Source organism: Centruroides vittatus, unplaced genomic scaffold (assembly GCF_030686945.1).
Source record: "Centruroides vittatus isolate TY-2023 unplaced genomic scaffold, ASM3068694v2 contig_526, whole genome shotgun sequence".
Lineage (NCBI taxonomy): Eukaryota > Metazoa > Arthropoda > Arachnida > Scorpiones > Buthidae > Centruroides > Centruroides vittatus.
Genome location: NW_027122309.1, coordinates 58,147 through 85,479, shown reverse-complemented (window position 1 = coordinate 85,479; position 27,333 = coordinate 58,147). Strand labels below are relative to the sequence as shown.

At 35.3% G+C, this 27,333-nt stretch overlaps 1 protein-coding gene and 1 long non-coding RNA gene across 2 annotated transcripts; one reads left to right on the top strand and one right to left on the bottom strand.

The window, feature by feature from the left end:
• Positions 1-1,223: 1,223 nt before the first annotated feature.
• Positions 1,224-12,654, bottom strand: LOC136978400 (homeobox protein Hox-D1-like). Its single transcript, XM_067274102.1, is given in 3 exon segments — positions 1,224-1,762; positions 1,764-1,990; positions 11,867-12,654. Coding segments are annotated over 3 exon segments (945 nt in total). The 5' UTR covers positions 12,432-12,654; the 3' UTR covers positions 1,224-1,609.
• A 6-nt stretch (positions 12,655-12,660) lies between these two features.
• Positions 12,661-26,116, top strand: LOC136978402 (uncharacterized). Its single transcript, XR_010881219.1, has 2 exons — positions 12,661-12,831; positions 26,031-26,116. It is a non-coding gene; the product is annotated as an uncharacterized lncRNA (long non-coding RNA).
• Positions 26,117-27,333: the final 1,217 nt, after the last annotated feature.

Below are 27,333 nucleotides of genomic sequence, written 5' to 3'. Positions count from 1 at the left end.
TTTCCCTCGTCCTCTGCTATTTTTTGAAAAGAGGAGAACGTTAAAATCAATCTGAGTATCACGTAAACGTTGGTAGAAGTCGTGTAAGAGGACAAAGATGTCTGCTTTGAGTAGAAGTGGAGCCAATTACTGAGCTGCTTCGCTGCCGCCAGCAAGGTTGGGAGAAAGCTGAATTAATCATTCTTTGACAGTTCTCTAATCAGAAATTTTGAAGGAAATCATATCCCGCTGCAGGGAGACGTTGAGATTGAGAGACGGGGCTCTATCAGAAAATTTCATTTCGGTAAGCCTTGATTGGGAGCCCTTACAGGCAGTAAAATGCATTACAAGTTTTTACCTCCCTCCTGTCACGTCCCCCCGTTTCTAGTGGTTTCCTAATTGCCCTGGCATACATTTAAAAAGCTGTTTTCTAGCTCATTTTAACGTTTTCTTAAGAAATCGTTTGTAAGATTTTACATATCAGGGGTTTTTCGGACAGAGGTAAAATCAGAAAAACCTCCGAACGTGAAAATCTTGCCGACGAAATGAGATTTTAAAAAGTGGGATGCTACTTGAGAAATCGCGTGGAAGATTTTTATATATCAGGGGTTTTTCGGACAGAGGTAAAATCCGAAAAACCTCTGAAAATGGAAATCTTGCTGATAAATTGGGATTTTTTGTATTTAGTGTATCTGAGGGTGTTTTAGAACATGTCAGGCTTTCGTAGAAGATCTAGGCCCTAAATTGGTGTGAAAAGGCCTTATGGTTTACAGATACAATAAAGGCCTACGTTTATAGGCATAATATAGTATTTATTTCTGTCGTATGAAGTTTTGATGAGTAGAATATTGTATAAAGTTAACTGAAACATGAACGAACTTTTTAGGCTCTAAATTGGTATAGAAGTGCCCACTAAATACAGTAACACATACTAAAAATGTCTAAAAGCACTAAATATATCATACAAAACTGTATATTGTTGCCATTAAAAACTCAATTGAGATATGTTAGAACCATTGTGAGGGTGGTTTCTCATTAAAAAAAAGTAGGCCTTAATTAACGTAGGCCCACATCACCATCGATTATTTAATAAAGTAAGATATAGGCTACCCTTACAACTGAATGTCATCTCGTAGACCGTACCACGCTTACATCTAAAAAAATAAATCATTCCATAGGCCCTAAATTAGGCCTCACACGTTAGATAAAAGAAAACACAATATACAGTACAGTACATAATGTGATTTTTATTCTTTTCATGATCCAAATAGGCTGGCACCTGTGTGTGTGAGGTATATATTCATCCATATTTATATATATGTGTAGGCCCCCTAGGGCCCGCTATCGCACAGGGGGGCAACTCGGTAGAAAAATACATGATAGTTACGCGATATATAGGGATGGCAGACTGTACGATCGGGGCGTGAAACACACACCCCACCCCGATCGTTGGATAGTCCCAATAATTTATATTTTAAAAAGTCTTTTATATATATATATATATATATATATATCTATATATATTATTTGTCTATTTATATAATCTTCATCATCTTCGGCATCATCTGTACATAATTCGGTTCGGAGTACGACGAAAACAGCCGCGAAAACACACGCACACGCACACACATTACTTTCGCTCACTGGTTAGCATCCTTTGAAGTAAGTGCAGTCTGATTTTGGGCGGAGCCACTGTTAGGAGAGGGCTTTGAGGACGAGGTGGGGCTGTTGTTCTCCTTCGAGGCGGTTCACCGGGTATCAGTCCCTCTTTCATTTCTCTCTTCGTGCTTCATTCTCCTGTTCTGGAACCAGATTTTCACTTGAGTCTCGTTAAGTTGAAGGGCGGTGGCAATTTCGATCCTTCTTGCCCTCGTCAAATATTTGTTGAAGTGAAACTCTTTCTCAAGTTCTGTTAACTGTTTGGTCGTGAAATTCGTACGCCCCGATCCTGGTCCTGCACCTGCACAAGCCTGGTTACCTCCACCAGTGAAGCCGTAGTCACTCTTGTTGACTGATGGTACAGACAGACAGACAGAACGAGAGAGAGAGAGAGAGAAGGGAGAGAGAGAGAGAGAGAGACATAGAAGAGAACCCATTATACATTGTCAACAATGGCAGCCTATTAGTGAAACATTAGAAAGAAAATCAAATATATCGAGACTTAAGTTTAGTTTCCTATAAATTCTACATTTAGGTTTTAGTTTGATGGTGTTTTTAGGGGAAACTTCAATAAAAATCGAAAAAAAAAACACTTCATCGCTAAAATTACTTTGGCGCTTTACACATTAACTATCTAAATATAAATTTAGAGCTTTAAAGGGTGTTGTTGAACCTGAAGAATTTGATGAATTTTTCTTTTTTTCTTTTGTTTTTACATGTTTTTAGCCTGTTTTACGTGTCCGAAAAAGGTTAATTTTAAAAAATTTAGCCTTATTAGATATATAAAACAGGTTAAATTTGTGAAAATTAGCCTTATTGGATACAAAAAACAGGCTAATTTTGTAGATTTTTTAACGTTTTGTTTCCAGTTTTAAAGGGTGTTGAATTTGAAGAATTTAATGAATATTTTGTGTTTTTATATGATTTTAAGCCTGTTTACGTGTCCAAAAAGGCTTATTTTAACTAATTTAGCCTTTCTGGACACATAAGATAGGCTAAATTTGTTAAATTTTTGACCTTTTCAAGGGTGGTAACATGTAAAAAAAATCACACAAATTAGAGTTAAAATTGATCTTTTTAAGGTTTAAATTTAGATTCGGAGCTGGGAGAGCCAATCAAAATGATCGATTCTGAACCTAAATTAAGGATCAATCTCGTAAGGAATTGGTAGGATCGATATTATTGGCTCTGAAGCTGTATCAAGAATCACGAGAATCTAGATTAGAGTATACATTAGAGTCAATCAAAAGCAGAACAAGGGATTATAATCAGGAACTAGAAGGAAATTTGAGAATTAAGGACTAAAATTAAGGATCCGAATCATGGGTTATGAGATAGGATCGATGCTATTGGCTCTAATGTACAGAAGAACATGAGACATAAACAGAAACGAAGCTAGTTAGGTGAAGAATAGGAACAGGATCCTGCTCCTATTCTTCTCCTAATCCTAATTAGGGGAGGTAATAAGAATAGAAAGAGAAGCATGACTTTTGTGTACAATTAAGAGAAAACCACCCCATTAAAGGTAAGTTTTAACAATATAACTGGTGAATAAGGTGTTTTAACACACAAAGAACACTAGAAAGCACCCCTATATACCACAAAAAACGAATTTTAAACAGTCAACTATCCCCTAAATTAAATTATATTAGTAGATTATGCGGATCGAATAAAGATAATAGAGTTTTCACTACGATTCGAATCTACCAAATAAAACTCCACCCTTCGGGTGGAGCCGTTCGATCGGCTCTTAACACAATATACCTTTGTAACCAATACGTATCCAGTGTTAACACCAGGAAAAAAAGCACCCCTAAAAATATGACATTTTTACCTTAAACACGTTGAAAATTTACCCCCCTCAAAGTGTTCCAAAAATTTATTTTAGGTCATATCACCGGTTGGATTTTTGCCTGGTGTAACATGACTCCCCCATCACGTGACCGTCCCAGCTGCACTACTCCTCCAATAGGGCAAAGTGGGGTATATGATACACGCCTTATGCTCTGTACTAAGTTTTGAGAGGGAGGGAGGAGGAGGAGAGAGGCGAGAAAGATTTGGGGTAAAAAAAAAAAGAGGGAAAAGGAATTTAGAATGTGTCTTAAGCTTGAAACAAAAATTCTTTGTACCCAATTTTTTTAGAATTTCGTTTCGTGTTACTCAACTCACTCCACCTCTACATCCGGGGTGCTCTTTACTATACTATAAATCATCACACATACTGTTCCCTTCTAACATAATTAATCACTAGCATATGTGCAAGGTGGAGTCTATATGTGGTTTCGGTTACACAGTTACATGAATTACAATTTAACGAGGGTGATATATCTTCTTGCACGTATTGCACCCCCCCTACTTAACGTTGTATCGGGTGCAAAAGTGCAATTTTTGCCCATTTTTTACAGCCTAATTTTAGCACGAATTTGTCAATTAGGCTGTTACGTAAAACGGGTTGTGCACGCACTTCATCCCCTTCACCACTGTTGTGCCTTTCTACAGGCTGATTTTAGTGTAAATTGCCAATTACTCTGTTCAAAAGGAGGTGTTGTTCCACTTACAGGGCATAAGGTGCGTCATACTAAGTCTAATCATTAATTAGGAGGTATAAATTGTTTTTTTCCGTTATTTAGATATGTTTAGGAGGTTATGAGATGTTATAAATGTATATAAATTCGTTAAATTCGAATCTAAGAAAGGCTCATTAGTTGTGTTTAGAGCCTCCAAACCCTATACAGATAACCTGTATGCTCAGCCTTAACATACTTACTACACTTAATCATTGTTATTTTAATTAATATTAAGTTAGTTTGAAGCATCTACTTTCAAAATTCTATTTTTGAGCCTTCGTAAGCCTTCTTTATGTATAAATCAAAATAAAACCATTGTGAATGAAGAATAGAGTCGTTAAATTACTGGAGCCTTACAAGAAGCGAAATATAGATAAATACAGAGGAAAATAACGTAAGAGTAAGGTTTACTAGACTTTTAAGCCTTTTTGAGCCTTTTATATTATATAAATATACGAGTAGGACAAAGAAAAAGTTATAGTCTTACGAGAGGTCAAGGATAAGTTAGCAGGAATAAATCACCAACATTTAAGATTCTGTAACTCCTTGAGCCTTTATTAGCCTTTTAAACATTCAAATTCGAACAGTAAGATATAAGAAGGCTCAAAAAAAGATTCAGGCTACCTCACAAATCAGAAAAAAACCCAAAAAGTCAACACGTAGAGTAGTACATCCTCGAAGAACTTACAAAGCCTTCCAAACCCATTTAACCAAAAAAGAATGAGCCTTAAATCAGCGTAGAAAACACACACACACAAAAACAATCAATGTCCAGGATGCTACATCAGGATAAAATCAGGAAGCGACGAGTTTTAATAAAGTGTAATGTGTAGCGACCTCCAACTTCCTCCCCTTACACCCATAAAAAAACACCTCGTATAAGGCTAGAAAAAAAAAAGGCTAATTTTATATAAATATAGGAGGTCCGAGGATAATGGATTTCAAGTGGATATACACAAGGATAAGGGAGATAGAAAGGAAAGGAAAGGAAAAAAAAAAGAATCAATCATACTCGGATGATAAATACGAAATGATTTTTCCAGACAAGCCACTTACCTTCTATTGTACTTATTTGTTGCCCGGTATATGAGGGCTACAAAATTAAGTGATAACAACTTGGATGACAAGGACAGATTAATCACAATCTAATACCCCGTTCGCCAACATCGTTCATCTTTCTCTCCTTAGTCGAGAAACACAACAAACTATAATTATCACCGACTGATCTCAACTGCTACAAACCTGTAATAATTCAATAACTGTACGGTTGGAGGACTGTTCTCATTTGCAATAACACCTGTCACGTGCGTTTAAGGTTATCTACGTAGAAGATAAACAGCCTGCTTTTTTGTCGGGAAGTTATGCTTCTTCCCTTATTTTTTCATTTTGTTTTTTAAAAGAGGTTTGGATTGTTAGGTCTCTTTTTTTTCCCCTCTCTCTACGCTTCTTTGTTAGAGGTATTTTGGAGGTTTTGGGGATTTTTTTTCGGTGTTCGATCGGGAGGGAAATCGGTGTTGGTGTTTTTTTTAATAAGTAGAGTCTAGGTAGAGTAAGGGGTAATTTATTTTTTTTATTTTTATGAGTCTTAAGTAGAGGCTTCTGTTTAAATAAATAGAAGCCTCAGTGATGTGTGATATGTGCTTGATTTTTCTGAGCCTTAAGTAGTCTTCTGTTTATCCTTTTTAATAAATAGAAGCCTTAGTAGTGTGAGATGTGTTTTCCTTAATTTTTCTGAGTCTTAAGTAGAGTTCCTGTTTAATAAACAGGAGCCTCAGGTGGGTTTTTGTCTTTGTATATTAGGGGCTCCTGTTTAATAAACAGTTGTGTCAGTAAAGTGTGATGTGCCATTTTCTGATGCCTTATCAGCTTTGATTTTTGTATAAAATATTATTTTTTGTCAGAGGTTTTTTGGAGGTTTTGGGGAATTTTTTCGGTGTTTGATTGGGAGGGAATTGGGGTTGTTGCGATGTGAGATGTGTTATTGATTTTTCTGAGCCTTTCTGTTTATCCTGTTTAATAAATAGGAGCCTCAGTAGTGTGAGATGTGTTTTCCTTAATTTTTCTGAGTCTTAAGTAGAGCTCCTGTTTAATAAACAGGAGCCCCGGGTGGGGTTTTTGTCTTTGTATATTAGGGGCTCCTGTTTAATAAACAGATGTGTCAGTAAAGTGTGATGTGCCATTTTCTGATGCCTTATCAGCTTTGATTTTTGTATAAAATATTATTTTTTGTCAGAGGTTTTTTGGAGGTTTAGGGGAATTTTTTTCGGTGTTTGATTGGGAGGGAATTGGGGTTGGTGTTTTGTTTTATAAGTAATCTCAATAGATTAAGGGGTGCTTTTAATGATTGCTGTACTCCTTAAGTAGAAGCTCCTGTTTAATAACAGGAGCCTGAGTACAGTGAGATGTGTTTCCCTGATTTTTTGAGAGCCTGAATTTTGCTCTATCTCTGCTTTTTCTGGTGTATATCCAATGCCTTATCACCTTTACTTTTCATGTAAAATGTTACTTCTCTGTTAAAGGTTTTTCAGGGGCTTTTTTTCTTCGATCGGGCGGGAAATCAGTGTTGGTGTTTTGTTTAATAAGTAGAGTCTCAGTAGGATAAGAAGTGTTTTTGTTTATTTTTATGAGTGCCTTAAGTAGAAGCTCCTGTTTAATAAAAGGGGCCTCGGTAAAACAAGAAACTCCACTTAATTTTTGTAAGGACTACAGAAAAAAGGCACAGCTGTATCTTTCTCTGCATTAATTCTACTTATCCAATGCCTTATTAGCCTTTCTTCTGTATAAAAAATTTTAGTTTTAGGTGTTTTGGAGTGGTGTTTTTACCTTCCATCCAACAGTAAGTGAGGAAGCCTCGATAGAAAGGTGTTTGATTTTTGTGAGAGCCTGAAGGAAACGAAACTAATCTTGTTATTAGAATTTAACCTCTTGCCTTTTCTTCTAAAAAATTTCTATTTACTAAATTTAATGTCATATTAGCCTTTCTTCTAATATAAACTATTAGTTCTTTGTTAGAGGTTTTTGGGGGTTTTGAAATCAGTGAGAAAATTAGTATTGGTGCTTTAAATACGTGATCTTTACTAGAACAAGAGGATGTATTTTCCTTAACTTTTGTAAGAGCCTTAAACAGAGGATCCTCGCTTCTTGATTTTTGCGAGAACCTTAAGAAAGTACAGGTGGACCTTGTTATTACATTATCCTATGCTTTATTAGCCTGTTTTAGCCTTCTATCGTACATAAATATTGGCATTTTTTGACGTTTTGGAATTATTTTGGCATGGAGCCAAAGGAAATCAGGAGTTAGCCTATTTTTTCTTTATAAGCAGGACACTCGATAATATAAAGCTCAACTTATATATATCTTAAGAAGAATTGTAATCTTGTGCCTCTTTTGTGTATAAACTGCCTTTCCGGCAAATGAATTATAAAACAGGCTCATAATTAAGGCACTATGAATAAAACAGAAATGGCTATCATTATCCAAATAGAACAGCTACTACGATAAGTCTTTCAGTCGCAGCTAGCCCAACTATTTTCGAGCCTTAATTACCATTGTTTTAGTGCACGTGAGCATACAGTAATTATAGCCTGACGTGGATAAGAGCCTTACGAGTCTTGTTGTAACTGATAGCCTGTCGTGCCTAGCAATCGACGAACGGAATCTTGCATATTATATGTCACTATATAACAACATATCGCGTGCGATAAAGGGAAGAGATAAGTAAATTACTAGTATACAGACAGAGCAGACATACAGACTCACGTACGAAACTTACATGGAGCTAGAGAAAAGTAGTTTAAGCCAGTTACTTTCTTTTTTTTTCATATCGTTTCGTGAGAAGGGAACGAATTAATTGACTAACACGGAATGTAATTTTATAGGAGGTAAGCCCTCATATCCTTTAAACGAGTGAGGCAAGATATTCTGTGATAAAAAAATGATCCTAGAAGGAAGGAAGGAAGGAGAAGAAGAAGAAGAAGAAATAGAAGAAAGAAAAAAGGTACGTGTGATGTTTCGCATAATGCTTAAATTGGAGAAGGTAAGAGTCACGCAACAGGCTCTAACTACTTAGAATTTTAATACATAAATGGTGAGAAATTGGATTTTTTAAACGTAATTAAGTCTTTCGTCACTGATTACATTTAAATGGTCCTCGAAGCGATTTTCGTAAATGCCTCCCCCCTTTTTTTGGTAAGCTTGTCATTGATTCAAACACTTTTTTGTTAGCTTCCATTAAGTGTAAACACTGCTTTAATGTCTTTATTATGTTCAGGTCTTTAACTGTAATCACTGTGCTCGGTGTAGTGTTTTCTCGAGGTGTTCTTGATAAAAATTGTCTTTTTTGGAATTAAAATGAATAAAAATATTAATTTTTTTAGAACTACCATTAGCGATAAGGGTGTTTTAGAATTACTTATATTAAAATGCTGTTTTCAGAAGGGTCACCGTAAAATAAATTGCATTTTTAGAAGTGAAATTAACAATAATTGTGCTTTTAGACATGCAAATGATTAAACTATGATTATAATTATCTATAGTCTATGATGACACTTCAAAAATGGCGTTTTTTGATAGTCTAACCCATATTGACTGTGTTTTTGGTAGGTCTAATGGGCAAGAAATGATGCTTTGGAGTACCAAGTTGAGCAAGAAATGATGCTTTGGAGTACCAAGTTGAGCAAGAAATGATGCTTTGGGGTACCAATATGGGCAGAAATGAGGTTTGGGGTACCAAGTTGAGCAATAAATGAGGCTTTGGGGTACCAAGAGGGACAGAAATGTTAATTTTCGTCTCACCAATGGGCAAGATACACTAACCATGATTTCAATGGCAATGGACAAAAAAAATTGACCATGACTTCAATGGGTAAAGTTACATCGACCCCATGAATGACAGCTGTGGTGGACAAGAAGCATTGATTCTAATAGGAAAGATTTGGTGGCTTCTTTGAACTAAAGACACTGACCACGTGCTTGAGATAACTCCATTGGTCAATTACAAACTTTACTTGGCCCATTTTCATTAATTTTACTAATTACCGATCGAATCCCCGAACAATAATCATGGTCATTCCGCTGCTGTGAACTGTAAACAAAGAACGTGGGGGTTGGCACGAGCATTCAAAGACAGAATCTAGTTAAGAGAAATTAGTTTATTAAGGCATAACAAGGGATTAATGATGACAAACGATTAAAAAAAAGGCGTCCGAGGGTCTTTTGTGTTAAACAATGTTCACTGATATAATTACGAGATAAACGATAATAACAATTTATCGTGAGGCAACCTCCATACACTCAAATTTCCTCATTCTTCGTTGCTATAACTCATGGAAAAATGGGTTCTAATTGATAAAAGAAGTGCGAGAATAAGGAAAAAGGGAAAGAAAGAACAAAGTATGGTGGAAATAAGAGATGACAAGTACCTATAAAGAGAGGTCTTAGCCTGTGTCTAAGGTGTTCTGAGCTGGATAAATGACTGCAAACACACCATTTATCAAACGGTCACGTGATCGGCGCTTAATTCGCCTCTCGCTTTCGTGATACTTTAAAACTGTTTAGTGGCTCTCCACGGTCTTTCTAAACTTGTTAAACGGGCCCTCGGGAACGTCCAGGCCCCCAAACGAGCCTTTTAAAATGAGTTTTCGACCCCCAGAAACTGGTCACGTTCGCCTCTTTCGTGCCCTACAACGGTGTAATAATAGTTCCTTCCCTCTTTATCACGAGTCGAGTGAGGCCTCGGAACGTGTTGAGGCTCTCGTGAGGCCTCTGCGTTTTCTGCGGTTCATATCTGTCGACCTCAAACTGGAAAACTGATTTATTTTCATGGGTTTTTTTACGTGCAAGAGCTTGTTTAAATAAACACTTTTATGATTATTTATTATTCCTTATGCCTCTCACGTCGGTAGCAGCATTTGAAGTAAATGAAGGCCTTAAAAAGAGCCATTTTTAAGGTAATATTTATACAATAGTCTCTTCAATAACGAGCCAAAGGCCTAGCCAGTGGTAGTATTTAAGTTAAGACCCAAAGGCCCGCGCGTGAAAGAGGCCTGGTGTCTCCTATAAGCAAAGGCTCTCTTGTTTTAAAAAGGAGGAAGGGAATTTGCATATTAAACTCATTCATTCTTCCAGATTGATTTTTCAGGCTATTTAGGTCATTATGAGGCTAATATTTCATAAAGGGGAAGCGGGAAATTGCTGTTAGTGGTCCTAAAACCAAGGGAAAGAAAGCCATAAATTACATTTTGGCAGTAATTACAGCCATTTTGTGGTTGATATTTGCACCCAATTCCTTTTTTTTTTACTCCGCTTAAGTGACTTATTGACAAATGAAAGTATAAACCTGTTTACTCTTCATTAAAGAGGCTCGACAGGATCAATTTTCTCAACGTAGGCCTAATCGATATTAGGTTTCTCGTGTACAGAACCACCCTCAGAAGACCCTAAGTACCTATTAATAACTTTAAAGGCTTTCCGTTTAATTTCCTGATTTAAGGCTCGTAATAACATGTTATTTTAATAAGCTGAGCCTGATTTTGTAGTGTATACAAGCCTGAATATTACTCACATCTCTCTAGGGGTGCACGGGGCTAACTAAGCCCTGAAACTGAACTGGTTAGAGGTGTCGTATAATTTCTCATTCATTTGAAGGCCTTACTCTAAAAGGACCTTAAAATACTTTTATTAAGGCTCTTTCAGAATAAGGCCTTCACATTTTTAGTTAATTAAGTAGACATAGGAGGTATGACACCCTTAATTTCGAGATAAATTATACCTTATCTAACGTGTATCCAAATTGCCTGTTTAGCCTACTTTTTAAGGCACTTATTCTAATTTTAGCCTACATTTTAGTACCGAAATAGGTTCCAAATTATGTACGGGAGCAAAATTTGCAAGGAGAGTAGGGAAAATTTTAAAAAATTGCCAGTAAAACACAACTTTTGCAGCAACCTTCTTGACGATATCAACAAGGATGATGTCGTTAAAACGTGCAAGTCTGTAGGCCTATCCGTTACATCAAGGCCTAAATTAATGTGATGATATTTAGGCACGAGTTTTTACTTACAGCCCTACACTGTACGTAAAAATTTACATTAACAGGCCCTCCTGTATGTACAATAAAACTAGCGGTTGTATCGATGGAAAATAGGCGACATGCAAGCTTTATTGATCTAACGTTGGCAGACAAGTTTTGTTTGATAAACTTCCAACCCAGTTAGATAGGTAGGCTGATAAATTATCTTTGGCAGGCTTCAGAAATCTTATTTTTAAGCCTGTTTTTTGGTGTTTACAAAATGAGAAAGCCCAAAGCGAGCTAAACTTTCTTCGTCACCTAGATTGAAGAAATTTTTTTATTCTTCACCCGATACAGGCCTCAGAAAGTGGCCTTTCTGAACACGTGACTCAATGTGTAGGGATAATTTATCAAATTTTAACTCACTCGAAGACATTTGTGTGATTTTTTTTATGTTGAAAATTTATCTTATTTTTCAGGCCCTAATCAGAAGGTGGTTTCAGAGGGGTATAACCGATAAACAGGCCAAAAATTCCTTAAAAATTAAGAGGGGAAGTAGAAAAACCACGCTTCACGCAAAGTTTAAGGCGAACGAAAGTGACATAACGTCAATAAAACCCGCGATACAACGTTAAAACGAGGGAAACTTACCTGGTTTAGGTGCGCTCCTCTTGACTTGCATCCATTTGTAAGTAGGAACAGGGGCCTGCTGTGGTCCCGCTCGGAGGCCCGAATTGTCGTAAGCACCATTTACCTGACAGTTATCCCTTCTGTGATCGTAGGAAGTGTCGTGATAAGCGTACCCGTTCCTCCTAGGCAAATTGAGAGGGTCCAAATAAGGGTAAGCTGTGGCGACACCCTCTCCCACTTCTGAATATTCCAAGTTCCTATAACCAGCGTATTGGTTCCTAGGCCCCATATCAGCCTGGACGTAAGGGGCCGGAGGGCGATTCTGATACGGGGTCTGATCCAGATTGGTGTAGCTCAATCCATTCTGGTCGTTGATGATCTGATGCGGTGTTAAGTCGGCATCGCTCTGGGGCCTGGGCTCGTTAGTATATGGGGCCACCAGTCCGTAGTGTCCAGTTATGGGGTCAGCCGACGTACCCGTTTGATGGTAGTACACCTGAGCAGACGAAAGATCCCCGCCGTAAGTCTGGCTCGTGTAGCCTGTGTCGGGACAAACACTAGCTGCGTACACGACATTAGAATTCATAATTTTTCACTCTCTCCCTTCACACTAGGACTTACCCCGCTTGCCACAAATTAGCTGTCCCACTTGTAGATAAATCAGAAAATAAATGGATGAGAAATCATCGGCAACCAGTTGACAGAAATATGGGAGTTAAATGAAGCACGTGACCGGCTCGACCAATAGCGTGCTTCTCGATCCGTCCAACGGGGGCTTTACATTAGTCGGTGACAGATCATCTGACAAGTTTGGTCCAAATTACTTTTCCTACCGTCGCCATTTACAGCAGTCATCCTCGTACTGTCCTGCAACCTGGACGGCACCGCTACCATGCAAAACCCAACCATTGGACCTGCGTGTTGTCATGGTAACGTGGAGAGGGGCGACTTGCACACATACTAGTCGTCGAGTGGACTCGCGAGAGGTGAGTGGCCACCCTTCTACCCTCGGTATAAAGACGGTTCGAGAGAAGTTGTATGCGCGATTTTTCTCTCTCCCCCCTTTATCTGGCTTTTTTACTCGTCGTCTACTACTACCCCATTGGGTGGTAGATTAAGGCTTGTTTTTGGGGGGCCGGGGGTCGGAAGTGCGTGCGAAGCTGAAGGCTGTTAGCTGCGATCAATGTTGCGTGTTCAGACCGTCCTGTTGTCTCCCATCGGGTGATGAATATTAACGGGGGGCTTTCTTTTCGAAACTGCTACACACGCGGTCTACCTTTCGTCTGGGTGGGTCGTCGGACGTCGAACACCTCTCCGAGCCTTTGGGTTAAGGTCTCCAACCGTACCGAGCCTTAATTCCCCCCCTTTATCCAACCGGCATTTTTATTCATTTTTCGAGATTCCCGGCCTCCCCGTTTATCGAATTTTCTCTTCTTTCGTCCTCCGAGCCTGTCACCAGCTACCGAAGCCTTAAAATAGACTTCGAACACGTCTCCATGTTCGTCCATTTAAACAAAGATTTATAATGCTGTCAGAGCCTTCTACTCCCTAGTATTTGTTTTTAACTGTGGAAATCTAGGTTTAAATAAGGCTTGAATAACTCAAGAAAATATATAAAGGCTAGGATTTAATAAAATTGTGAATGTTTTGTGTATAGATCAATCAATGTATATACTTACTCTATTTTACGTCGGGATAAGACTAAATATTAGTTTTAAAAGGCTCAAACAAATTAAATTCATAAAAATAAGCCTTTGTGAGCTCTGTAAAGGCTTCTACTATATATACAATAGACCCCTGTATAGATAGGCTTAGAAATATGAGCCTACCTCAACAGAAGCCTTTAAAATATGTCTTTTATGGATGATTTTCAGCACCTACATCCATCTATCAATGAAAGATATATTTAAATGATTCGTTCTATGATTAATGATTCTCAAGGGGCCTATTTATAATTATAAGAGCCTAAATTAGATCTAATGATAGCCTACCGTGTTAATGCTCAAATGTTAACAGATAATTGACTCCAACTTACATCCATCAGCTAATTTCAATAATGCAATGCATTAGTTTAGTAATATATAGCCTTAGAAGAGTTTTAATTTAGCCTGAATAAAGTTTAGCCTATTTAGAGGTGTCTAAGATGGAACTGAACTTAAAAAAACCCAATTTTAGATGGGTCTAAGATAGAAACTTCAAGTAGAAAAATCCATGTTTATTTCAGAAAAACATGACGAATTTAAGGCTCTCTTAGCCTTAATCGAGCTTTAAAACTGTTAATTTAGGCACTATAACTGTAACTGTACAGATTATCATTAATTACAGAGCCTTAAAATCTTAACTTTTATGAATAGAAAGCCTGTAAATGTCAGATGATTTAGCACACAAGTTTATGTATAACTTAAGGTCTTTTTAGCCTTTGTAAGCCTTATTTAGGCTTTATAATTTTTAAATAAGGTACGAAAACTAATTACATGATTCTCATTAGTACTAGAGCCTTTATATTTTAACCTTTTTAAGTATAAGTCCTAGCTTACATCATCAATGACCGCCTACAATATTCTATTAAAGTAGAATAATTGTAATTAAATTAATATTCATTAATTATAAAGCCTTAAAATTTTAATCACTTCGAATATAAGGCCTATAAGTGCCAAGTGGCCTGGTTTACAAGATCAAAGAAGGCCTATAACTTAAATGATCTGGCATACAATTTCAAGGCTCTTTTAGCCTTTAAAAGCTTTATTTATGTTTCAGAATTGTTAATTAAGACACAGCCTGATTGGTTGTGGTGCCTTAAATTATTAATTTTTTTTTTAAACAAAAGACTTGTAAGTGTCAAATGATGGCTGTTGCAGGTTTTCAGCCTTAAAATTGTCATTCAACAAGTCGGTTGATCTATCGAGTTGTGCCTTTTTTTTCCTCCTCTTGACGTCAGAAGCTGCACACCTTAATTAATTCAGCAACGCTACAATTAATTCACTGAAGGGAGGGAAAAATCCTTTTTTGACTTTCATGGATGAATGTGCTCCTTCCAGAAATTAAATAGGAAAAAAAATGTCTCCTTCTTTTCTAGAATATCAAAAGTAATTTTTTGGCTCCTTCCTTTATGATGGAGAAAGAGGGAAGAAAAAAAGGCTATAAGTAGTTCCTTACAAATAAGGGTAATTGTTAGCTTTAATTACTTCTGAGAACGTTGAGAATTTTCCAAAAAATTCTCATAAGTGTAGGCTTTGTCTTTTCGTCGGGCCTTAAAATACAGTTTAAAATTCCAAAAAGAAAGGCCTATAAGGCTACATTAATAGAATTATGCCTTTCGTTTTTAGGCATATCCAGGTTTATAGGCTAAATTTTACCTTTCTAGCTAGAGTTGCAAGGTTAATAATTTATTAAATATGGCTTCTAAGGTTCATTTTTAACTTTATTTTCGTAAATTTTAACTTTGTAATTAACTTTTTTATTTTTCTATTAGGCCTACTTAGTAAATTTATAGTGTAGGAAGGCCTGTAGTTTAAAGGCCTTCTGTAACTTTCAACTTTCTGTAACCTGTATTTATCAGTATTTGGGCTTTACAATAGACTAAAATATACATGTGATAAGGAAGCCTAGTGAAGTGTGTTAGTAGGCCTAAGCAAAATGCCCTATTCAGGTTACCATATCTTTCTGATAAGGCCTACTAGGGCTTATTTAAGCATATAAATGTTATGAGGCCTGTCCAAAAGTACTCATAAAAACAATCGATCACCTAAAATCCGCAAAAAAATGAGTATACTTGGAACAAATTAACAGAAAACTGGGCGAAGAATCAGTGGAATAATTTAATTAAATCGTCCCAAGTCTAAAGGCGAGTTCTAATTTTCGATCACGTGACGGCGCGTAACCATTTTTGCCACATATTCAAGTGTTGAGAGGGTAAAGAGTAGGAGGCAATCGATAACTCGATATTTCTCATCGACTGGACATAAACCGAGCCCTCTATCCATCCAGAAACGATTTAGAGGGCTAACAACAAAGAAGAGATTAATTAAACTATCGGAAGCAGGCATAGAAAAGAGGAGAGCAACACACACACACACACACACACACACACAATTCACCTTTCAGTAAATGGGAGAAACCCCAGAGTGTGTGTGCCACAGTCTACGCCACAACTTTAACAAGTATCGAGAGCAATCGAAACTATTAAAGGACCACCAGGAATCTAAGGAACCGAAAAAAAGGCTTGTAAAGATCGGGTTAAGTCGGATATTTAGTGTTTAAAAGAAAGAAAAAAAAAAAGAAAAGCGCTAGAGTAATTGTGTTTGACACCGTATAATCACGTTAGGGCAATTGACGTGTATAAATGATGTGATACCGTATTTTATTTTATCTCCATTAGTTTTTCGCCACTTGTGAAGTGACAGTTGACCGCACGACATCGTTATGAGCCATTTGTCACGTGACCCCCCGCATCCCCCCCGTTTATAAAGACTTTTCTTAGCTTCTTCGCCATCAGTTAGCTTTGTCCCATCCTTTCACGTTGGGCATAAACTGTAAGTGAAATTAACATGGAATGGGTACCGAAAGGTTTGCTGTATATCCTTGACTAAGAAAGTATTGACAAGCCAAATCTATCCCAGGCCTGGGTCGATACATTAATGGGGACAACGTGAAGTACAGCAGAATTTCATTTGTGTGGGTGGAAGGAGTGTAAACAGCATCGATCGAGCCGAACGTGTACTGCCACAACTTTTGTTATTAATTGTTTGATGAAGGGATTTTCCTTTCTCTACAAACAACTCCTGTATGACGTATGGCCATTAACTTTTTTACGGTTTACTACTTATTACGTATTGCAAACCCCTCTTTTAACGGGTTTACTGTTAGGAATAACAGCCTACCAGTATTACAACCGCTTGCTTCTTGTAGTTTCTGTAATCCCTCGTAAGGATTTACATACTCCTTATACCACAAAAAATGTATCAAACCCTAACACATCTCTCCATACTAGTAAGCAAATAGGCATGCACACTTCCTTATTACTTGCTTACTACTGCTTACCAATAAGCAAGCGTACTTGTTTACATACTGGTAAGCAACCACACTCACTAGTAAGTGGGTTTTCCCTTGCTTACTGGTAAGCAAAGCTCTCAGAACCATGCAAAAGGATTGCAATAAGGAATAGTAAGTAATAAATCTTTGTGGCAAGTGTAAGAAGGGTTTGCAACAAGAAATACGAGCATTTTCACAGCCTTAAACTGCTAAAAAAGTTTATTACAAGCTTACAGGGATGGCAGGTAGACACGTTTACAAACCTCTCTTTTTCTAACAGAGAAAATCAATTGTTTGTGAATCTAGCTTATGTTTTTCCCCCTCTTTTTTTTGATAAAGTTGAGGCTTATTTCCGCATATTTTCCGGTAGAAGGTGTACGAAAAAAGAGCCTTTCCATTGCAGATCTCCCTCGGTTTGTTGTCTGTCATTTTATATGGATAAGAACGGTTGCAATCTGACAAGAAGTAATACCCAGAAAGACACGATGAAGAACAGGATTATTGAGGATCGACAATATCAGCAGGGTGCCCCGTTTGAGGCCTTCCGTTCTGCAAAGCGACCACCCATGGACCTAGACAGAGTTTGGTTTAAACGAATCATCACGTGGTTTGTGGTTTGTTTAAACAGATTCATCCATAGGCCTATTTTTCCTACTAGCAGCATCCGTGATGAGTCAATCTTCTCTGAATTGAGGCGTGTTGACGAGAATCATCTGCAAATATTTTCATTTGTAGAGAAGAATTACATTGATTCTTAATTAAAAATACTTTGTAGAATGTATAAAACTCCCTTTCGTAGTGTCAAAATATATCTGAACCACCATAATGGAGGAATGGTTTACTGGAAGTTTTGCTTATGAAAGACCTTCATTGCTAGAATATACATCATGAAAAACATAAATTTTAATATAAACGCATAAATTTCCTCTTTCTAAAACACGTAACTTTTCAAACCCGAGAATATTAGAACACATGGACATACATTCTGGAACACAAAGCTCCCCAAATTCTCGAATATTAGAACACACGTAGACGAGTTCTGGTACGCACCAACACTTAAATACGCTTTTAAAATACCAAAACACGTGATAGAAATGTGTTACACAACTACACATAAATATTAAACACCTTCCACGATATTAAGTCATATCTTCTGGAGTGTCTGTCACACTTTATTGTGTTCTAAATGAGATTCGTGCCCCAGAAAAAAATATATTTAAGCGTTTTAAAACGATATAATTATATATTAAAGATAATTTTGAATACATTTTAATGTTGCAGAAGAATTTACAATTTAATTAACACTGTAGGTTCGGGGTTGAATAATACTTTTTAAGCTGTTAACACCTTGTTAGATCATCTCGATGGAAGCTGAACTAACAGAAAAAAAATTAATTTTTATTTATTTTTCTGTTTAAATGAATAAAAAAAAAGGGAGGCAAAATAACACCATTCATTCTTTGTTGTCTATATTAGGGTTATAGATTTAGTCTAGTTAAAATTCGTGCGATTCTTGTATCTTTTTAAACATTAACTCCGCCTGTTTCGTGACCATGCGATAAAAAAAAGATAAAAGAATAAAAAAGCAAAGCGACAGTCGTTCGTGCCTTGCAATTTTTGTGTCCTGCGTGGAACTTGTCAGTCGCATCTGGTCGGTCGCAAGAGACAAGATTGGGTCAATCTACTCCCCCTCAATAAAGAAATGGCAAAATACTTCTAGACGTGTAACAAAACTGGGCACGTTGCAACTTCGATTCTACGTTCTGTTTCCACCCCCATCCTGGCAATGGATGACGTTTAAAATAGATTTATAGACAACAATCATTGTCAGTGACATATTTTTTCTCCTCGACACAGCATAAGTGGCCTAATCAGTGTCATTAAAACCCGCATAAAGCATTCCGTGTATGCGAATTGCTGTGTTAACGCACGCCGTTATTACGGCGATAACTTTTTAACATTTCAACCAATCGCCGTGTAAATTTATATTTAAAAAAGGACAGTTACTTGTACTTAAGTTTCAATTTTCGTCAATACAGCCTTAAGAATTTTTCGGGAAAAGGCTATTGTTTGTTACGCGAAATTGAGCCATTTAATTCCGATGAAAATTTAAAATTACGTTAAAATCCTCATACCAACCACGGTAACAAAATTTAGTTAATTTAACTCAAATAGTTTTCACAATATAAATTTTTAAATATTTGTTTTATTAGACTGCGGTGTGGATCAGGACAAATTCATTCATAATTTATAGGCTCTGCCTTAATTTTTTTTAATAATAAATACTGTGATTATTGGGCATATTTAATGCATAAATATAAAAAGATAACCATTTAACATCACTCCTTCAAATGATATTCATATAGATGATAAATGTGAAAATGAAAATCGATGAGGTAGTGGAAAGGTGAGTTTCTCACACCTAATCGATACCTATCTACCTGTCTGTTAGGTAAATATTCGGATAGGCTAAGTAAGTGAAAGGGTCGATTTTGTCAATATACAAACAGGTGCCAAAGTTGTGTCCTTGAAAAAGTATAAAGTCGCGCGCCAGTGTGACGTAATATCCGTTTATAATTTGACGAATTAAATTGCAAACTGCTAAAATAACAAAACTCTATTTATTCTATTTACGTCACAGAATTATTTTTAAAACACTTTAAATTAATGTGATTTAGGTAATGGAAAGTGTATTTGATAAGGCCACCATTTGGATAGTGACATTAGTCATATACTAAAGAATTTTTTAAATTGTTACGACTCGACACGTAATTTATATACTAAACACAAGTCTTTTTGTACACAAAATAAGAATTTGTATCAATTTTTCCATTGATAACAAACTACCAGCCATTAGCAGTTTAGATTTTCAAGGCTATGTCATAACATTTCATACATAACACAGGTCACATTTCACAATAATCGGTGGTTTACTAGCTTCCATCTTGGTTTATTTATTAAATAAATACCAAACATTAATAATTTTTTTAAATATTAAATTATACCAATTTCATGGCCACTCACACGAAGATAAGCAGGATCGAATTTACACATAAGCAAAACACGCTATACTTTAAGGCCTCGTGCTTTTAAATTTATTATTATTTAATGAATGGCCTCATATATAACTTAAGGCAACTATATGCCATATCTTAGAGATTGGAAGACATGTTGGTGAGTCAAGATTTGGCGAAGACCTCTAGTCAAATCACCTCTATGAGGTCTAAATTTGTCAGAAAAGTTCTTAATTCTGCCTTGTAAGTCTTAAATTTGTCACTCAGGCTCCAATTTTTGGGGTCTATGAGTTCTATCAGTCCTAAATTTATCAGAAAGGGTCTAATTCTTATGAGGAACCTTTTAATTATGTGTAATATAACTTAATTTTCGGGTGTTTTTTACACTACTTTTCCAACTTATAACACTTGCGCATGAATTTTGTGCAATTTTATACACATTTTAACCAAACTAGATATACCTATCACATTCTAATAAACTAAGAAAAATATATATAATACCTCAATTACTTTGACATCGTTAGCAGTGGTGTCAATGGAATATCAGTCGCCACTAAAGCAAAAATTGTGCAAAACGCTTGAAATTTTTTACAAAATGTTAAAATATATTTAATATAACATAATATTTTACAAAAATGTTTCGAATTTTTTCATAAAAATTTAAATTTATAACATATAAAGCTTCGAATTTGCATTAATTTACTTTCGCCATCTAGTGACAATAAATTATTACAATACACGTCAGTAAAAGGTTAAATTTTAATGAATAAATCAGAATTTATTTATAATTTAACTTAACTTTTTATATTTTATAAATACAAATTTAAGTTTTTGATTGTTTTTTCCCCTGTTTAAACTCTTAATTAATATAATTTAGCCTATAATTAAATGAAATAATTGCATTTATTATTGTTTATTTTAATTAATAGATGGCGCAAATCTATTAATTAGTAACTTTATTAACAATTTTCTTTATTTATTTAGAAAATTTTAAAATTATTTATACTTTTTTTTATAAAATTCATTGTTTTTATTGTTTTTAATTTATAAATTTATAAAAATTCAATAATTTTTAATTAATTTTCACGTATGAAAAGGCAAACGAAATCGTTCAATAACTGAGTTGTTTACGTATTATTGTAAGGGAGTTTTTTATTGGATACGACGTTTGTGACGTAATTTATATGTCGTTTAATTTTGAATTTTCGTTCCGTTGTCGTTGTATATCTTTTCACCTTTGTCCCGATAGGTAAAATACGCACGCGCCGTAAAAGTGCAAAGGTCAGAAACGTGGTAGGGGATTGGCCAAGTTAGCATCTCGAGAATTGCCAGTGCGTGCCAAGAGAAAGGCCAGACCGCCCTTCAGGACTTGGCAGAGGAGAAGGGGATGGATGACCTTTCACCCCACGACAGAACGTTTCTCGGAGAAGAACCTGGCAACCAATGGTAGAAGAACAAGCTGTCGTGTTGCCTATCGATCTTTTATCCCAACCTATTGCAGCTCTCATTGACATTTAGAAAGAGAAAGTTGTAAACACTTTTGCCCTTTATTAAGTTTAAAAAGTAAATATAATAAATTGGATTTATGTTAATGAGCTTGTAAAACGTCATTAATGTCTTCGAATGATGACGATGATAATTTCCATTATATATATATATATATATACATTTATTTTTTTTTAATGCTCATGTTTATTTTTCATTTATTTTATTGACTTATATTGTTATTGCCTGATGGTGATGAATTGCAGATTAGCTTTTTATTTTTAGATCTAACATGGATCTAAATGCGGATTTATTTATTTTTTTCTTCGGATATATTGTCTGATTCTGTTGTAGAGCTAAATTAATCTTCATCACCTCTTGCTGCAAAGTTTGAGCCATTTGCAAGAGGTTCCAATACCAGTAAAATGGAGGTCTAACACTGCTTCTTACGCACAAGTTTTAAATAAAATTACTGTGTTTTATTATTATTAATATTTAATTAATTCAGGAGTGTGCTTATTCAGTATAAAAATTTAATTTGTGCAAATTTCAATTGGGATTTAACACGTGAATTCGATTTCATTCTTGCTGCAAACCGCCAAATTCTTACAAATTTAAACTGTTGCCAACTTGTAATTTTAGAAAATGGGATTCAGAATGAGATCAATGTTTAATTTTTTATCTATTTTATTTTATTATTCTCTATATTAGATAATAATCTGAAGAATTTGTTGTACTTATATGCGTAAGAACGTATTTCGTCATTTATGATGGAACTAAAATGGACGTCCAATCGTGCATGACGACAGAATTGCATTGACCTGAAATAGCAGTTTTCGTTGTATTCAGTTACGTTTTACGTTTAGTTTTTTTTTTACATTTATTATTATTATTATTATTATTATTATTATTATTGATTTTAATGTCATAATACTTTTTTAAAATTTACGTATTACATCTTTGTTATTCCTAAATCGGCAATAAATTTATGAAGTTAGATCATGCCAAAAATAAAACATATTTTATCCTTTAAAAAAGCTTATTTTGATACGATTTCTTGATTCATAATACAGATAATATCGTTTGTTAATTTTTAAAAAATGAAGATTTCATCATACTCGCCGATAACTAATGAAAAACCTTCAACTAATGAACACGTCTCCATAAATATTCAAGGGATGCAACACTGTGATTCATTCTAATTAATAGATAAACCCACATATGTGAATCTTTTCCTTTTTTTTTCTACAGTAAAATAGCCTATAGGCTGCCTTCTAAGAATTCCAGATGACTTGTTCGCCGTAATCAGACTAAGGTAATGTACTCGATCTTCAACCTGTTGCGATTTGCCATTGATTCTACACAAACCTGTCAACTGCTATCGGCTTGACAGCTGCACAAGGACGGTAGGGGGTAATTAACCCTTTATGTCCGGTCTATTGACAGTGCATATCGATTGTAGCTGTAGATCTGAAATGTGTCCAGAAAGAACGTTGACAAGATTGAAGAAAATCAAAATGGCGGGTGGGTGAAGGATTGCAACAGGCACCACAGTGTTGTGCGAAGTTAACATGAAACTAGGAGCATGCAAATTTATCCATTCTACCAACTCGACGTTATTGTAAATTGCTTTGTGTGACGAAAGTGACATTAAATTACTATATTAGTTAACACCTTTCGCGGCGAAGTGCACGGCGTATTTGTAAACTCCATTAAATGAGACATTTAAAGAGTTAGTGGCAATTTATCAGGAGCAGAAAGTCCCCGCTAGCGTGAAGTGACTTCATATGTTATAACATCCGAAGGAACCGAGATTTTAATTATTCAAACTTGATCACGTGGGGTGGCGAGACAACTCATAGCGTAACGAATCCTTTTAATTATACCTAAGGGTTTGGTTGCTGGTTGTAAAATCGTACGAGATTGCCATTCGGTGTGTATTTTTGGCATGCCGATAATTAGAAAGTTTAATTAATTTGAAGAAACGGATTTAATACTTTCTAAAAATGGAGAATGCTCGAGGTAATGGGGTTGGTAACATTATGATAACTTGTATAATTAATTGATGATGATACTTCTCCAACGTGGATGAACCAAGAGTTTAATCTTCCTATCTCTTTGGTACTTCGTTTATGCCTTACAGGGGTCGTAACATAACAGCTGGCAACGTTAAAAAAAAGACACAATATCAAGCAGCTGAAAGTTCCGCCATTTTTTTTTTAGAGTTCTGGATAAGCTGTGGATTAGGAATCGGTACTCATGCCTAAAATTCGCAATCTATGCCAGTTAATAGGAGGGTTATCGTTATGCTTGACATAAGTAGGCGATCGATAGAATATTAAATTTTCATTCTGCTTCAAATGTTGAAAAATAATCATGTAGTTCAAACTCCATAACTGAATCTGATATAGGAATAGGGCTTTTTCAATTATCTCATCCACTGAAGCGACAAATGGCATAAATCACAAAAGTTATTTTGTTGTCAAGTTTAAATTTAAAACTGTTTCGATTTATTGTAAATTTCCCCGAAAATTTAATGGAGCTTAATCAAAATTAGGAAAGGAACCCCCTTGCGAAAATATCGGATTTTTCCACTTATAATTGGATTTTAGATTCGAAAGCAATGAAAAGTCGAATACACTTTGTCTTTCCAATTTGTAATTACTTTTAGATCTTCCTTTGTTGTAACTTGGCTCTAGTAGTGTTTAGATTTGCTGGAAGAGAACTTACAGGCCTTTGGTCTTATCGAAAAAGCCCTTTATCACGCTAATAAAGCCATTCTTTGTGCTAAGATTGCCTTCCACCCTGTCAAGAAGGCTTGTGACTGAGAGGAAAAAGGCCTGTAGTCCCACGAAGGACTCTGATTGCTCACAGATCTGTTGAAATGTAACAAATCTTTGTTCTTATCTAAAGCCTCTGATCATATTAAGAAAGCCTTTCTTTAAGAACGCTTCCTACCTGTTCAAGTTGACTGTGTTTACTCGAAGGCCTTTATTGTAGTTTATAAAGGTGACCTTTTTTACACCATAGAGGTATGTACTGTACAGTACATGTAAAGAAACTCTCACGAAATTATCAAGCCGCAATGAGATTCTCTAACAAAAATGCATTCTGGAAGGAATTTATTTTTGTAATTTTATATTGTTCTTGAATAATGCCTATAGGCTTTATTGTCGAATAATGAAGGACAGGTTGATATTTCAGAATTTTCTCAAGACGATACAAGGGGGTCTTGTAACAAAGAGGGGAGTAAAGAATTCGGCAGCTGGCCTAGGGGCTAGACGGAGTCGAGCCTATAGGCTAAGTATCTCTTACGAAGTGTGTAAGGAGTAATCCAACGGACATTTTACATATCAGTTGCCGCCCCGTACCCGGTTCCTAATTACAGGACAGACAGCAGGGGGGACTGTCCGACATTATGATGGATGACGGGCTTAGAGAAGAGAACGGACCTTGGGCCTTGCATTACACGTCACAGTATGAGCCTCCGGCTACCGTGATAAGGGGGTCCCGACTGTCACGTGGTGCTATCACGCGTCGCTGATATGCTGATGTTACCATGGTAACTCGAGGACTTGAACCTGGATGCTTCTCGGATGACCAGATTGTTGTTCAACGTGACTTAAGAACGTTCATCGGAATTGCGATTAGCTCAGATATCCCGCATGTCTAGCAAAATTGTGTATAAAATTCTCCTATCATCGCACAGTACGAGGATTTAGACTAATTTTATAGCATTCAAGAACTTCCGGATACCTTAATAACAGATTTGTGATTGTTAAGAGCTTAGCACGGAATCCTTTATGTTTGATCTCATAAAGTAGCCTTGATTTAGAAGTTGCAAAAGTTTTCAAACTAATTAAACTCTCAATTCATCTAACTCGAGAAATTTCATAAGAATTCGAAATTATTTTTATCATTTGAATCTCTACACTTTGCTTCAAGAGTAAGATCCTTTGTGGCACATTGTGCCACAATGGATCTTACTCTTGAAGCATACTAGCAGTTACCGTAAAAATAAACATTATATATTAATGCATAAAAATGCTGAAAATTATTATAATTAATAACATAAAAAACATAATATAGCAATGATTATGAATCTGCCATAGCTTATCCACCCTTTACGAGAATTAACATTTTTATTGAAGTCCCGCACTTTGCAACAATAAGGTTATGGATTTTCTTGGTTATAAAAGATACAATTAGCAACTTTAGTAATATAGGAGTTAAAATATACTTTCAAATATACCCAAATTGTATATATAATTGCAAATATTTGAATTTAAATGATTCCATAAATTGATTGCTTGTAAAGTCTGCAAATTTAAGGATTTTTTGATACATAGTGGCACTATTAGAGTATCCAAAACTTTAATAACCGTCTATAAGATATTAAATTTGTATAAAATTTAGCAGGGTTTTGAAATTATGGGGTAATAAAGCTTTAAATGGGCATTATATAAGTGAGCATTTTACATAAGTTTATGTGAAAGTGAACCTGCTGATGATCTTCGATCATCAGCAGTTTTATTTGGATAAATATTTTTATATGAATTAGATAAAAATTTAAATATTTATTTACCTTTATTTTAATACAATTAAAGTCATTAATAAATTATAATTAATTAATTCATTTTAATTTATATTTACAGAAATAATAAAAATGTGGAAAGAACCTTTCAAGAACGAAGAACGAAGTGTTGTAAAATTTTAAAATTATGTTAAATATTTTTTAAAAGATTAAAATAAAAAAGAATAATTAAAAATAAATGCCTTTTTTATTTAAAAAAAAGAAAAGACGTTTTTAAAATTTAATTATTTAGAATTTATACAAAAATGGCGGATTTAGTTGTGAAAGTTTTAGATGAGTAAATTAATTACGTCATAGGACGACCCACCGTCATAGAAAACCAACTGGGGTGAACCGTGGTTCGTCCTCCCCAACATAAATTTTGTACTCACCCCAATGACATCACCCCGAAAGAACGTGACGTCATGCGGTTAGAGTGACAAAGAAATTGGGGAATTTTACGATTTTCAAACCGTCCAATTAACGTTGAATGAAAAAGGGGGGGATCGGGAGAAAAAATACGAGAGGAAGTATAAAAAACTGAACGGCTATTTTCAAGAAAATTTCATTTAAAATCCATGAGTAGTGTTTAAATTTTGATGACGTCACAATTCTTAACGTCTCTTATAAATTATTAATTACACAGGAAGTATAAAATATGAATTTACTAAAAGATAAAACAAGTTTAAATATTTAAAAATATAATAAAATAAGATAAGAAAGTTTTGAATTTTAGCGATTTTAAAGCTTAAAATGGCGTATTTAAAAAAAAAACGTTTTCCACAACACCAGAAAGTGACGTAATTTAAAACCGACCAATTACACATCTTCATTTTAAATATTTAAATAAATTAGGAGATTTTTTTTTTGCTATTTTAATAAATAAGTAATAATTAATATACATTTTTGTGCTAATGAGATAAATACGAAAATAAATTAAATTTATTAACGGAATAAAAATTTAAAATTTAAATTCAAAATTTGAATGACGGCACACAAGAAGGCGTGACATAGGTAGAAGTAAACGACCAATTGGAGCGGTGTAACAAAATTTGAATTTTTCTCGCCATTTTTTGGGCAATATTAAAGCAAACCATTAATTTAATTACGCAAATTATGAATAAATATGATTCCTTTTTTATTAATTTTTTTCCTCTTTTTCGTTTGCCAAGAGGTTAGAGCCGATTGTCACTTAAGCTGACAAATTGATTATCAAATGAATCCGGAGATTAATGGTTTCATGACAATCTCTCCTGTTATGTAATCATGACACAATTAGCAGCAGTCAATTAATCCTTTTGGATGTTTTTCATCCTCCTCCCAATTTACATAGCAAAAGGTGACACTCAAAGTACCTCCATTGTCAACTAGATGGAGGTATCGAC